Below are 13,391 nucleotides of genomic sequence, written 5' to 3' on the forward strand. Positions count from 1 at the left end.
AGCCAATCCAATAAAGACGCAAACCCAATAAAATTTTATCTAAATCTAATATCTTTGTGCATGTTATGACAAAAATTGTCAGTACTGCTCTTACCTTTGAGGTGAAAGGAGAAAAAAGGCATTGACAAAACTTTAATCTAAACGTAAATTTGATAATTTGAATGATCCACATTGCATACACACATCATGCATGACTTTTATTTATTAATTGAAATAGACTTGGTCGTAAAGTGGGTTGTTCATTCAACTGCCTGATTTAATTGTTGCAGCCGCATAAGACTATTTATATTTTTTCATGTGCAATCAATATATATCTTAGTCAACTGCAATTATTCTTCTTCTTCTTCTATCTCTATGTATGCCACCAATTAATTTCCTTTAGCTGTATATTAATGTATTTTTCCACAGCTGCTATAGACTCAAACTTACATTCAGAATTAAACTGTAGGAGTATTTCTTAACTTTAATCTAAAAGATAATTCAGCTAAAAATATCTTATTCAAGACTACTAGATTTGAGTCATTTTACTTGCGATTGGATTACGCCAGTTGCCAAATAGCTACACTTTTTAGCACATTAATTGTTCATGACTTTCTTTAAACAAATCTATGTGACTTTCTCCAAACATTAATTTCAACTGTTTGCTAACAACCAGATTAAATGCAAGAAAGCTGCACAACCATAAATCCATTGAAATTACACTACTCCTATCTTTCAATTTGAAGGTAGGATTCTGCACCGTCGTCTTGATCAACCCTAGCTAGTTGACTAATGTGCTTTGATTGCCGACTTTAGTTAGAATGCAGAGAAATAAGTCATACTCTTTTTAGATCAAGAGTTTTAATTGGTGTTCATTAGTAGTCTCTTCTGCTCTTATTCTCGAATATAAGTGTCTTTACACGTCGAACAACTAAAGAATTTACATTGAAGAAAAGGATAAAATGAGAAGTTTTAATTATCGCCAGTCATCAAATATCATTCAAATGAGTGAATTAATGTACTTATTTATTAAATTTCTTCAAATACATGCCCATTTTGTATAGATTATATGAATAATTAAGATGTCGGCATATTATTACGACAAGGTACAACATGTTGTGATAATCATAATCGAGCTTATTAATTCTTCTTTGGGAAATTATAATCGAACAAGCCCAGCCATATATAGTAATCTTTGTTAGGGAATTAAAGTTAAAACCATAATGCTCTCTATCTAAATAGTAGTAGTATTTCCTTGTTAATTAAGACGTTTCTTTTTGCCACGAAGATCAAGAAAATTGTGTTAAATGGTGGTGAATAAATAAAGTAAGAGACATGAAGAGATAATAAAGTAAGAGACATAATTACTTTTTGCCAAAAATAGAAATAACTCAATTAAATTGGAACCTACCAAAATAGTAAAATGATTCAATTAACATGGAATGGATGGAGTAGTTTATAACAATATCAGGAAAAACAAACTGACACCTCTCTCTCAACAAAGATTTCATCTTTCTTTTTTTCATTTGTTCCACAAAGGTCACATTTTATTTTTAAATTCTCTTTATATTTAAAACATTAAACAATGTTTCTTAAATGGTCATGTCATTTAGCATCTTTAATTTATCAATTTTGCATTAAAATTTGTAACATTCACACTAAGACTAAGACTATTGATAGTAGTCAATTAATATGTTTTCTAATAAATATTTGATTTAAAACTTGGATCCAATAATTCGAAGAAAATCGAATGCGGTTGCAATCAATGCACCGTGTTACACTAACTGCATATCCAAATGTACAACAGCGTTATGCCGTCCACTCCCCACTTGCCAACCTTGCTTGCTCAAATTCGCTATATATAACTACTTTTTTCATGCCTTAAAAACTCACAACTTCTATTTATCACAACATCCAATTTTTGCATTGCAGTTGCTTCTTTCTCACTATATTTTGGCGCGTAAATGGAGTCTAGTGGAGTTAAGAGATGGATAGTGGCGGCGGTGGTGCTGAGCCTCCTCCACGGCAGCGTGTTGGCCGAGCCCCAAGTTCCGTGCCTCTTCATATTTGGTGATTCTCTGGTTGACAACGGCAACAACAACAACATCCAATCTTTGGCTAAGGCTAATTACTTGCCCTACGGAATCGATTTTCCCAATGGCCCGACCGGCCGGTTTTCCAATGGAAAAACCACAGTCGATGTTGTGGGTAAGCACATTTATATAATCATGGAGTACTATTTATAATATCCCACTCATTTTCTGTTTTCACAAAAATCATTATTTTTAATTCTATTTTATTCTTTTTTTTCTCTCGTACTTTTAACTTTTACATAATCATGGAGTGAAAATTGACTTGTTTTTGTTACTCCAGCTGAATTACTAGGCTTTGATGACTACATTCCGCCTTACTCGGCCGCCCGTGGCCAGCAAATACTCCGGGGAGTGAACTACGCATCGGCTGCCGCTGGAATTAGATCCGAAACCGGGCGGCAACTGGTAGTTCTCTGCTCTTCAATTGGTTGTTTCTTTACTTAACCAACGATGAAATAATTTTGTGAATAAATTAGGGTGGAAGGATTGATTTCACCGGACAAGTAAACAACTACAGGAATACAGTCCAACAAGTAGTGAACATTCTGGGAAACGAATCCTCTACCGCAAATTACCTAAGCAAATGCATATATTCGGTCGGAATCGGCAGCAACGACTACCTCAACAACTACTTCATGCCGCTCTACTATTCCAGCAGCCGACAATACACACCGGAGCAGTACGCCAACCTCTTGATCCAACAGTATTCCCAACAATTAAAGGTATGTCATTTTCTTAAACTAAACTTAATTGGAAAATCAGACTAATGAGTATGTTTGTTGATGTAGAATTTGTACAACTATGGGGCTCGTAAGTTTGCGTTGATCGGGATCGGGCAGATCGGGTGCAGCCCAAACGCCCTGGCCCAGAACAGCCCCGATGGAAGGACGTGCGTGAAGAGAATCAACGACGCCAACCAGATATTCAACACCAAGCTCAGGGGATTGGTGGACTCACTCAACCGAAACACGCCCAACGCCAAGTTGATCTACATCGACGCCTACGGAATCTTCCAGGATCTTATCCAGAGCCCGTCGTCCTTCGGTAACTGCCATGCAGCCCCTTTCTCTGTTTTAATTATATAACACACCTAGCTCTGATATCAATTTAAAATATTGGGTGCAGGCTTCAGCGTGACAAATGTAGGGTGCTGTGGAGTGGGGAGGAACAACGGGCAGATCACGTGCCTGCCAGGGCAGAGGCCGTGCAGGAACAGAAATCAGTATCTGTTTTGGGATGCATTCCATCCCACGGAGGCGGCCAACACCTTCGTTGGGAGACGATCGTATCGCGCCCAAAAGGCTTCCGACGCCTATCCTTACGATATTAGCCGCTTGGCGCAGCTTTGAAATTACTCCGTATTTAAACAATACGGAGTAATTTTTATAATTAATACGTGTGTTGCTATTTCCTTTGCATTAGAGATCGACTGTTTTCGTGTTTTTTATTTTCTTGAAATGACTATGGTAATGTAACTGTTTTCGTGTTATATGTGGATGGAAAAAATTAACCATCCAAATATATTTCTAATTCTACTTGTGTTTTGAATTTTTATTTGGTTTGGGCCTTATCTGGTCGGATGGGCCGGTATGGTACTAAAGTCCCATTTCTTTCTTGTATATTGCTTTTATTTTCTTACACAAATAAATTATTACTAATATAATCAACTCTAATTGTCAATATTACTAAAAATTGGCATTTAAAAAATTATACTGTAGTATTTTTTAATTCTGGAATAGAAAATCCTAATAATGAATCAGATTATAGAATAAAAAATGTCAAAATGATTATAGGATCGTTAATACATTTTTCAAGGCCCAATAAACTTGTATCATCAATCATATAGTATATGATTTATGGCACATATACGGGAATAGCAAAAAGAGGTTGCCAACGCGATCGAGACGGTTCCATTTTAGATTTGAACAAATAAAACTTAATTCATTTCTAAATAAAAAATGTGTATTAATTATATTAACAGGCTAACTGCTTTATACAGCCTTCAAATAGTCCCGGCTGGACGTTCGATTTTTTGGGACTCAAGGCTAATAAATAAAATGTAGTGTTAATATATAATTAAATGAATATTCACAACTCCTTTTATATATCCAGTAATATTTGGCCCCCAAGTTTTCAAAAATCAAGTCAACACTAAAACATTTACTATAGTGCATGTCAGAGTGTACGCCGCGCATCTGATATGCTTGTTTTGTTATTTTAGTCCGTCTACCAAAATTAGTTTCTTTTTGTTTATGGTAAGTTCTTTTCTCTTATAATATATATTTTGTATTTTACTAAAAATATTTTAATCATTTTTCTCTCTATTTTGATCTCTTACTTAACCTATTTCATTTTAGAACTTGAGCCGTCCCTAAGGAAGACTATTTTTTTGGAACAGAAGTAGAGAATCATAGATAAAATGATGGATTAAAAAGAGTGGAGTCGTAGCTGAAATTTTCAGTAGTTGGTGTAAGTGATAAATTTAAAATACTTACGTAATAATTGAAATGCCAAGCTATGGATGAAATTTTGGGGCGACGGTTTCAATGAAATGCACAAACCTACCAAATTCTAATTATGGAAACTTATTTATTTATTTATATCCTTACATTCAAATAATTCTTGCCATCTTAATGAAATGCATTGGCACATGTCTCTCAGATGCATGAGATTACACAATCCTGAAATAAAGGATCCACCGACTAGCGAATTTATTGATCATTGAAGATAACCTGAATACCTAATTTTTATCTTTCATGTCGGAGATATCAAGAAAATTTATGTGAATTGGAAAAAAATATGCATCAATAGAATTAGACTCTCACGTTTGGGGTGATTAATTTCGTCTCTCCGAAATTGAAAATGGAGGTACTGCAAGATCCTACCGATTCACAATATTAAATTAGTTTTGCATTTATGGGAAATTATTTTTATGTTTTCTTGGATGCATATATATATGATTTTGATATACTCCAACACTTAAAATCCAAATCCCGGACATCTTGATAGCTTAATTTATAAAATGATCAATAATTCACAACATTTTCATAAAATGAGTATTTATTCTCTTATTTATGACAACTAATTAATAGAGGATAATTAATTATAGAGACTCAGAAAACTGAAAACTATGTATGAAGACATCAGTTTGGAAATATGCCAAACCCTAAAATAAATGAGACCTCAAATTTAATACGGCTTGACTAAATATTAATTAGCTTAAATTTATTTTTATCTGAATAAAGTAAATTCGTATCATAGGCGTCCAGCTAGATAGGAAGAGTTCAAACCTGTACAACTAGTAATTAATTTGAATTCAAGGGCACAATATAGGGCTGCAGGGTTTTTTACGCATAGAGTTTGGTTTTCCAACTAAATTTCTGCATTAAAAGTTAAAACTATCTACTAGTCTATATAATGAGTACTCAACCCAACTAATTAAAAAAACTATTGTACATATACTGATATACATACACAATTGAACTTTTAAAAAAATATTATGTGATTTAAAATAATTATATATAATCATTCTTCAATAATTTCGACAAAATTTAAACTAATTGTATACAAATTTAATAATTAAAAAAACTGTATTTATAATTAAACTCACAATCATATGAAAATTTGTCATAAATTTTTCATATCATTTCTTTTTTATCAGTATAGAATAATATAGTAACTAATAATAAAATTAATTTGCAATTTAATTCAATTTAATAAAAATTTTAGATACATTAATGTACATTTATCTTCATTCTTAAAAAATATTCCACCTTTCTATAAAACAATTATGTTACTTTTTGCCAATTTCATACTATGTAAGTATATGTTAATTCCTTAAAGAAAAGATAATTATATTTTTTAAGATAATTGTCACTTTTAATTAGTTGGTATGCAAAATATATTGAACCACAAAAGAATAAAGATCTCATTATTTCCATGCCGCCATATGGAGACATGTAAGCTTCAAAAGTTATAGATAAATAAACGAAAATGAAATTTTGCTTAATTACTTACCTAACTATAAAGTGCAACTAAATTACTAAAAATTTAAGTATTAATGATATCTTAACTAGCTCCCTCGCCCTCTAGCACAATCTATACAAAGCTGTAAGAAGGTTGAAAAATATATTCATAGCTCTCTCTCATATTCGATGTATATATGTCTTGGTGTGGGTAGAACAACACATTATTTGAAAAAAGGAATCTTTCTTTTTTGAATTTTCTTGTTTGACAAAAAATGGAAGCAAAAATAACGAAATTATCTATTTTTTACTATTATATGTTACTAGTATATTTGATTACAAAATGTGATGGGAAGATACAACAAGTTCCTTGTGTTTTCTTTTTTGGGGATTCTCTTACTGATAATGGAAATAACAATTTTCTAGCAACAGTGGCCAAAGTAAATCACACCCCTTACGGGATCGATTTTCCAGCCGGTCCCACCGGCCGATTCTCCAATGGCAAAAATATACCCGATTTTCTCGGTTCGATTTTATTTTTTTAAAAAGTCCCATTATTTAAGAAGTACTAGTAGTACACTATAGGAGTATTTCTCTTTGTAATAATAATTTAAAGCTATTTTGAATAGATATTGATGATGAGTGTGAAAGCATTAGTAATGAAATTTGATATGATGGTTGATTTATGCAGCCAAGAGTTTAGGATTTGAGAAAGCTATTCCTCCATTTGCAATTGCAAAAGGTACCAAGATTCTGAAAGGTGTGAATTATGGATCGGGAGGAGGTGGAATCCTGGATGAATCGGGAAGTCAATTGGTAATAAATTAATTGTAAATTTTATTTAGTAGAATAAAAATAATGTGTGATGTTTATAGGGTGATGTTATGAGCATGAAGAAGCAGGTGATTAATCATGGAAAAACGGTGGCCGATATCACGCTTTTACTTGGAAACTCAGCTCGTGCAAGAGATCACCTCAATAAATGCTTATATGTCTCCAATATAGGAAGTAACGATTATATCAACAATTATCTTTCCCCCAAATATCACCTTTCTAGCACTTTGTACACTCCACAAAAGTTTGCAACAATTTTGACCAACCACTACCGTCGACAAATTAGGGTGGGTTAGTGCATATTATAGAAATTGATTATTGTATTAAAAATAAAAATTAATTTGATTGTGTATGGCAGAGGCTGTACAAGTATGGAGCAAGGAAAGTAGCGATTCATGGGGTGGGTTCAATTGGATCCTTGCCTCAATTCCGGTCTACCAAAGAGTTCATCGACTCCACCAATCGAATCATCCAACATTTCAACCATAGGCTGCCGCCGCTCGTCGACGCCCTCAACGCCCGTCTCCGTGGGGCGCAATTTATCTTTATAAATACCACAAACATTGGTCAAGGGGATCCTTCAACCATAGGTATGCTATAAATTACTACTAATATTATTCTTCAAATTTCTAATTATCAATATTTTGTATTATTGCAGGTATAAAAGTTGTAGATGTCCCATGTTGTGTGGTTTCAAAACAAATAGGACTATGTGATGCTGGAAAAAAACCATGCAACAACAGAAATGAGTATTATTTCTGGGATAATTTTCATCCCACTGAAGCTGCAAATCAAGCCATGGCTGCACGATCGTACGCTGCGGCCTCGCCTGCTGATGCTTACCCGACCGACATTCGTAATCTCGTCCGAAGAAATTAACAGTTTTTTTTTCCTTTTCAGACTAATTGTCATGGTTTCGTGTCTGTTTTCTGCAAAGTGTGGAATAATATGTATGCAAATTATTGCTATTTATTGTTTTGTTTAGCAAATTTAGTCACCCATAATAATAACAATCACAATGCCTGATCTATATAGGAACGTCTCCAATAATAATAACAGTAACATCACATTTACCTCTAATTTCAAAAGAATCACATAAAATGTCAAGATCAAATCCACATATCTTCTTTCTTTAATACATGCATGTTACAAGACAGAGAGAGGAGGTAAATTTGCACAATGTGGGAACTTACATTAAACAGCCTTCTCACTAATCACTAAGCAACAACAAGATGAGTTTCATCTTCAACAACAAATTAAACAGCATGGCAATAGCCTCATCACCTGCAATTTCACGACTAGCGAGTCGAATTTGTTCTACTCGACCCATCTCTCATCCAATCTGAGCTCTGAAAGCACTTCAATGGCCTCATCACCTGCATAAACATGCACTCAATTCACTCTACACGCTCAAGAAAAACAAAAAAAAACATAGGAAAGGAACCAGGCGGGAAGTACCTTCCAACGCCTTCTGTGGCCAAATCGGTTATAGATTGCTTCCAGTCGGGGAATGATCTGCTTGAACGTCGGCCTATTAGCAGGATCGTCGCTCCAACATTCCTCGATCAAACTGCAAAAAGTCCTCATCAATAACTCCAAACAACACCATCTTGTCATGTTGTATCCTTCAAATTTCGGTTTTCATAAAGAACTTACTGTTTCAATCCGTGGCCATAGAACTTTGACGAGGCTCTAAAGGGAGGGCGCTCCTTTTCGCAATAATGTTTGGGAACTTCGTGGTCTTGCTTTAAATAGAATGGTGGGTATCCTTCAATCATCTAAACGCCAAAAAAGTTCGATATTTCAAAGTCTACTAGTGAAAAAACAAAGCAGGTCGAAAGAAAAGCAAACCTTGAATTGTGTAAAAGTGTAAATAACAGTGAATTTTTTTACTAGTTACAAAATTAAAGCCACTCATCCTTTTTTCAAGTAGCAAAAGAAATTTTATCCATGTAGATAAAAGTATGGAAATACCAGTAGCCATTTGTTACTATTTTGCCCTCACTCGCTTACACGATTTACACGAAATTGTAAAGTGCAGATAGCAGTGATTTTTTTTGCAGGTGTATTTAAGTGAAAAATGGCTACTATTTCCATATTTTTTTATTTACAAGGCTACAATATTTCATACCATTAGCTTCTTTAGGGTGAGGCTCTCTTAATATTGTTAGCAAGCGAATAAATAGCAGTACTACAATATATAGCTGAAGCATTAGAAGTTATGGCCCTTACCTCTTGTAGGATTAACGCAAATGAGAATACGTCTACTTTTGTGTCATACTCTTCGTTTCTGAAGACCTCCGGAGCTACATAACGACCTGACAGTGATCAACAGACGATTATTCTAAGCAGCAAATCAATTGTTTGGGAAACGATAAGAGTAATTTGAGACAAACTCACAAGAAGTATCGTGGCAAGCAAGAGGTGCGTCTTCTTTGATTCTTTTGGCGACTTTAAGAAGCTTGCTAACTCCAAAATCAGCAACCTTTAGGTGCCCAGAGTCATCCAGCAAGATGTTCCTGTTATCATACTCGATCATATGAGCAAACATTACGAGAAACTCTCAGAGATACGCCACAAATACATAAAGAAGATGGGAACTACAAACTTACGAAGGCTCAAGATCACGATGAACAATTGCTTCAGATTTATTATCATGTAGGTAGTTCATTCCCCTGCACACCAAGTAAAATCGAAGAGATGAATTTCCCTCTTTATATTGAAAAGGCGTAATAAACATATCTTGGATTAGTCCGACCTAAAAAATCCGTTTGAACAAGAGAAGAAGTTATGTTCGTATGAATAGGGCAAACCTGGCAATATCCATAGCGAATCTGAGAGCTGTTGCAGGCTTAAGCGGACCTTTTTTCTTCAAATACTCGTGGAGGTCACCCTGCAAGATCATGCGTATATTAGATTAACACAAGAATTGATTTTAAAGCTATAACAAAAAGAGTCAGCTACTTTGATGAATACCTTTGGTAAGTATTCAGTCACAATCATCATCGGACTGCTCTGTGTGACAGCGCCAAGAAACTGTACGACATTTGGATGTCTGATTTTCTGAAGCAATGCAAGCTCGTCCCGAAAAGCCTTGCTGCAAAAAAGCACAGGAATCAGACTATGGTAAGTGTCAAAAGAATTACCGTGTATTTGAGGAACTCACACTTTGTCCTCAATAGCAATTCCTTCCCCGAAAGTTTTCACAGCAACCTTAGTTCCACGCCACAAAGCTACCCTATATGTTCCCTGCAACGAAGTTCTCAATCATCACCAATTGAATAATTTAGTATACAATCAAATTATATGAAAATGTTAGATATGTAAATACCTTTGTTATCTCAATGCTATCGGTGAAATCAAGTTCATTGGGATGGATCTCGTATTCAGGGACCTCACGAGCATTTTCAACGTGCATTGGAGCCATCTAAGCAGGAAAACCACAACATGTTAAGCCCAAACAGAGTGAGAGAAATGTGACCTAAGATTTTTGGGCGAGTAGGAAAACTATGTGGTGTGCAAAAACGACTTACAAGATCCTTCGCACTGTACTTCTCCAATAGTTTGATTACACCATGGTTTTTATAATGTATGGCGTCTGCAAGCGGCTAAGTAAGAAAAGCATGTCAGAAAGCAGGGTTAGCAATTTGCTTTTGTCGTGTGGCTTTAAATCGGCACCAAGATCCTACTACACTATAATCGAACAACTAGAAAAGACACACCAATTAGAAGTTCTATGCTACATAAGTCATTTCATCCATAGTGATAATCTCGAACTATATAAGAATCACTATGATTGCACTGTTGAAGATAGGTCTCATGCTAAAAAAGGTTGCAAATTTGACACAATCAATAACAAGTAAATCGAGGCATGAACTGCATAGAAACTGACTACACAGAATGTATTCAACTACTTAGGCAATTATTCTTCCAATTTTCATCAATTTAGCCTCCCAAGCCCACAAAGATTTACCAAACAAAAACACATCACAACACAGCTAAACTTCACACAATGTGCATAAATCAAGAACTACCACACAAACTTTAAAAAAATGCTTTGAGTCTCAAGATCAAGGCTATACCGTGCTCCCCCACCGATCACAAGAATCCACCTTCGCCCCATTCTCAAGCAGCAGCTTGGCAACATCATCATAACCCTGGCAAGCAGCGATATGGAGTGCAGTCCGGTGATCAATATCGCGGAAATTAACATCCACGCCGGACTTCACCAGCTCCCGGATCCCATCCAAATCACCCCCATTCACCACATACATCAGTTTCAACCCTGGATCAATGTCAATCACATCATTCTCTTCCTGCTCCTCCAGCTCATCAAGTTCCTCGTAGTCCCTCTCCGGCGCCATTGATGATTGCTTCCATAGAGTAAACTTAGCTGGGGCATCGGACTCCATTGAAAAATTTATCCCAACTCTATCAAGATTTGAAAAATTTTCTAAAATTGAAGATCTTGTGCAAGAATTCTTTAATTAACCCCTGCAGATCAAGAACTAATGGCTGCAAAAGATCACTTTTTTCGAGTTTTCCAGTAAAATAGCTGATGAGTTTTTGAATAAGGAACGAATTCTACACCTAACAAGAACAAAAATGAAATAAAAATTTCAAACCCCAAATTTCGCCAAAAATTAAGACTTTAAACCTAAAATCAAATAGGAGAAACTAATCACAGGTAATTTAAACCCTTTAAACACTTTCCAGAAAAGCTCAAAAGGTGAAAAATCACGAGAAACCTAAGAGCTCTCAGCAAACTAAACTTGGGCAGGAAAAAAGGGGAAAACCTTCTAGCAAGAATTCAACACTCTTAAGAAATGTGCATTTATGTATGTATATATATGTATAGATGCACACAAACACCCAGTAATGTGTATTATGTGTGCAATTGACAGTGGGAAGATAGTTGGATGAACAGGTAATAAAGTTGACGAATTTGAAGAGGGAGAGAGGTGACTTCACGCGCTGACAAAACGTGTGAAACGGATACAACTATTTTTAAAACCACAGAGAAAACGAAATTTGATGCAACTTGCATAATGAATATTTGGAATTGAAAATTTAACAAATATTACTGCTCATTTTTAGAAAAAGAAAAGAAAAATCGAATAAGCAAATGGACAATTTCAAACAATTCTCTTCATTGGTTTTATCACGAGTAATTTAGATAAGACTAACATTTGTAAATATTAATTAAAACACTTATTCAACAATAGACGAAATATTGTTACATGTTGAATCCAATAGTACTAACACGTTCTTTGAGGATTTTATTAAAATCACGGATAGGCTTGAGTGATATTCAGGTCGAATTCTAGTACTAGTATTATTTACTTATATGATACTCCCTCCGTTCCATAGTAGTGGAGTCATTTTGTCATTTTGGTACATTCCAAAGTAGTGGAGTCATTTTCCTTTTTAGTAAAAGTTAACACATTTCTTCTCACTTACTTTACTCTCTCTTACTTTATTCTCTCTTCATCTCTCTACTTTCTTAATCTCCGTGCCGAAAAGAAATGCCCCCACTACTATGGAATGGAGGGAGTAGTATTTTATTAAACAAGACATTTTACATGTGCTATGTCATTTTTCAAACTAAACAATCTCCTGAATAGTTTAAAATTCAGTTGTGGAATTTACGATTTTGTCATGTTTGATGTTAAATATTCTTTTATTTCATTGGATTAGAAGCGTATATTTTATAGTCACCTAAACCAAAGAACTGAGTCATTCAGCACAACATTATCTTTCTCAAAGAATATTCAACAGTGGAGTTCTAAATTCTAATTACACAATTGTAGTAGTACTATTAATTTTGTAAATAAAATTCCACTTCTAAAATTAGACTCCAAAAAAATTCGATTGAAAACCTCCAAAAAAGGACGGCGGGCTCAGGCTGAGTTTCAGTCGTTATTTTACCAACGAATTTTATAATGATGATATAGGATATACCTATAGCCTTCATTGAGCTTTAAACTACTTATCTTAATGTACTTTAATCAGGAATAAACTAGGAGTATTAGGTTTGGAAATCAGATCTTGTCCCCTTTTGATGATAAATATTCTTTTATTTCTAAATCATCTGGATTATTGATACGGAGAAACCCGTATCACTGATAATTGGCGAGAATTTGCCGGATATTGAAGGTTCGTTAGCGGAGGAATCTCCGTCGAGCAACCAAATTCACACACCAATGGTTTGGCGGTGGAAGAAACTTTGCGGAAAAATAAAGAAGAAAAGATAAAAGAATGATAAAAGATAAATTGATTTGATATTTCTTGAATGAATAGTATGACAGACTCCACACATATTTATAATATGCAGGGATACAATATTATCCTACCAAAATATAGTAAATCAAATATACTCCCTCCGTCCCAGATGATTTGTCTCATTTTTCCATTTCGGCCCGTCCCACATAATTTGTCTCATTTCACTTTTTACCATTTTTTGTAGTGGACCTCATATTCCACTAACTCATTCCTACTCTCATTTTATTATAAAACTAAT

The 13,391-nt window shown here is 34.7% G+C and overlaps 2 protein-coding genes across 2 annotated transcripts; one reads left to right on the forward strand and one right to left on the reverse strand.

The window, feature by feature from the left end:
• Positions 1–1,841: 1,841 nt before the first annotated feature.
• On the forward strand, positions 1,842–7,826 carry LOC121803748 (GDSL esterase/lipase At1g29660-like). Its single transcript, XM_042203364.1, has 10 exons — positions 1,842–2,187; positions 2,353–2,477; positions 2,549–2,794; positions 2,861–3,116; positions 3,198–3,409; positions 6,313–6,562; positions 6,729–6,853; positions 6,913–7,158; positions 7,230–7,461; positions 7,530–7,826. The coding sequence occupies exons 1-10, from the start codon at positions 1,944–1,946 to the stop codon at positions 7,748–7,750; spliced, it is 2,157 nt and encodes a 718-aa protein (XP_042059298.1). The 5' UTR covers positions 1,842–1,943; the 3' UTR covers positions 7,751–7,826.
• A 92-nt stretch (positions 7,827–7,918) lies between these two features.
• LOC121804546 (integrin-linked protein kinase 1-like) lies at positions 7,919–11,846 on the reverse strand. The gene is made up of 12 exons (XM_042204134.1): positions 10,954–11,846; positions 10,405–10,479; positions 10,203–10,298; positions 10,038–10,120; positions 9,848–9,968; positions 9,685–9,764; positions 9,484–9,546; positions 9,272–9,390; positions 9,104–9,189; positions 8,528–8,649; positions 8,330–8,441; positions 7,919–8,247 (listed from the first exon to the last, which is right to left on the reverse strand). The coding sequence occupies exons 1-12, from the start codon at positions 11,281–11,283 to the stop codon at positions 8,170–8,172; spliced, it is 1,365 nt and encodes a 454-aa protein (XP_042060068.1). The 5' UTR covers positions 11,284–11,846; the 3' UTR covers positions 7,919–8,169.
• Positions 11,847–13,391: the final 1,545 nt, after the last annotated feature.

This window comes from Salvia splendens, chromosome 5, assembly GCF_004379255.2.
Source record: "Salvia splendens isolate huo1 chromosome 5, SspV2, whole genome shotgun sequence".
Classification (NCBI taxonomy): Eukaryota; Viridiplantae; Streptophyta; class Magnoliopsida; order Lamiales; family Lamiaceae; genus Salvia; species Salvia splendens.

What these genes read in the sequence shown, in the direction of transcription:
- LOC121803748 (XM_042203364.1), top strand. Translation starts at nt 1,944, where the DNA reads ATGGAGTCTAGTGGAGTTAAGAGATGGATAGTGGCGGCGGTGGTGCTG. An exon ending in CCAGAGCCCGTCGTCCTTCG is followed by an intron (nt 3,117 to 3,197) that starts GTAACTGCCATG and finishes TATTGGGTGCAG; the next exon opens with GCTTCAGCGTGACAAATGTA. An exon ending in ATGAATCGGGAAGTCAATTG is followed by an intron (nt 6,854 to 6,912) that starts GTAATAAATTAA and finishes TGATGTTTATAG; the next exon opens with GGTGATGTTATGAGCATGAA.
- LOC121804546 (XM_042204134.1), bottom strand. Translation starts at nt 11,283, where the DNA reads ATGGAGTCCGATGCCCCAGCTAAGTTTACTCTATGGAAGCAATCATCA. An exon ending in CATCGTGATCTTGAGCCTTC is followed by an intron (nt 9,391 to 9,483) that starts GTAAGTTTGTAG and finishes GTATGATAACAG; the next exon opens with GAACATCTTGCTGGATGACT. An exon ending in TTGCGTTAATCCTACAAGAG is followed by an intron (nt 8,650 to 9,103) that starts GTAAGGGCCATA and finishes TTTGGCGTTTAG; the next exon opens with ATGATTGAAGGATACCCACC.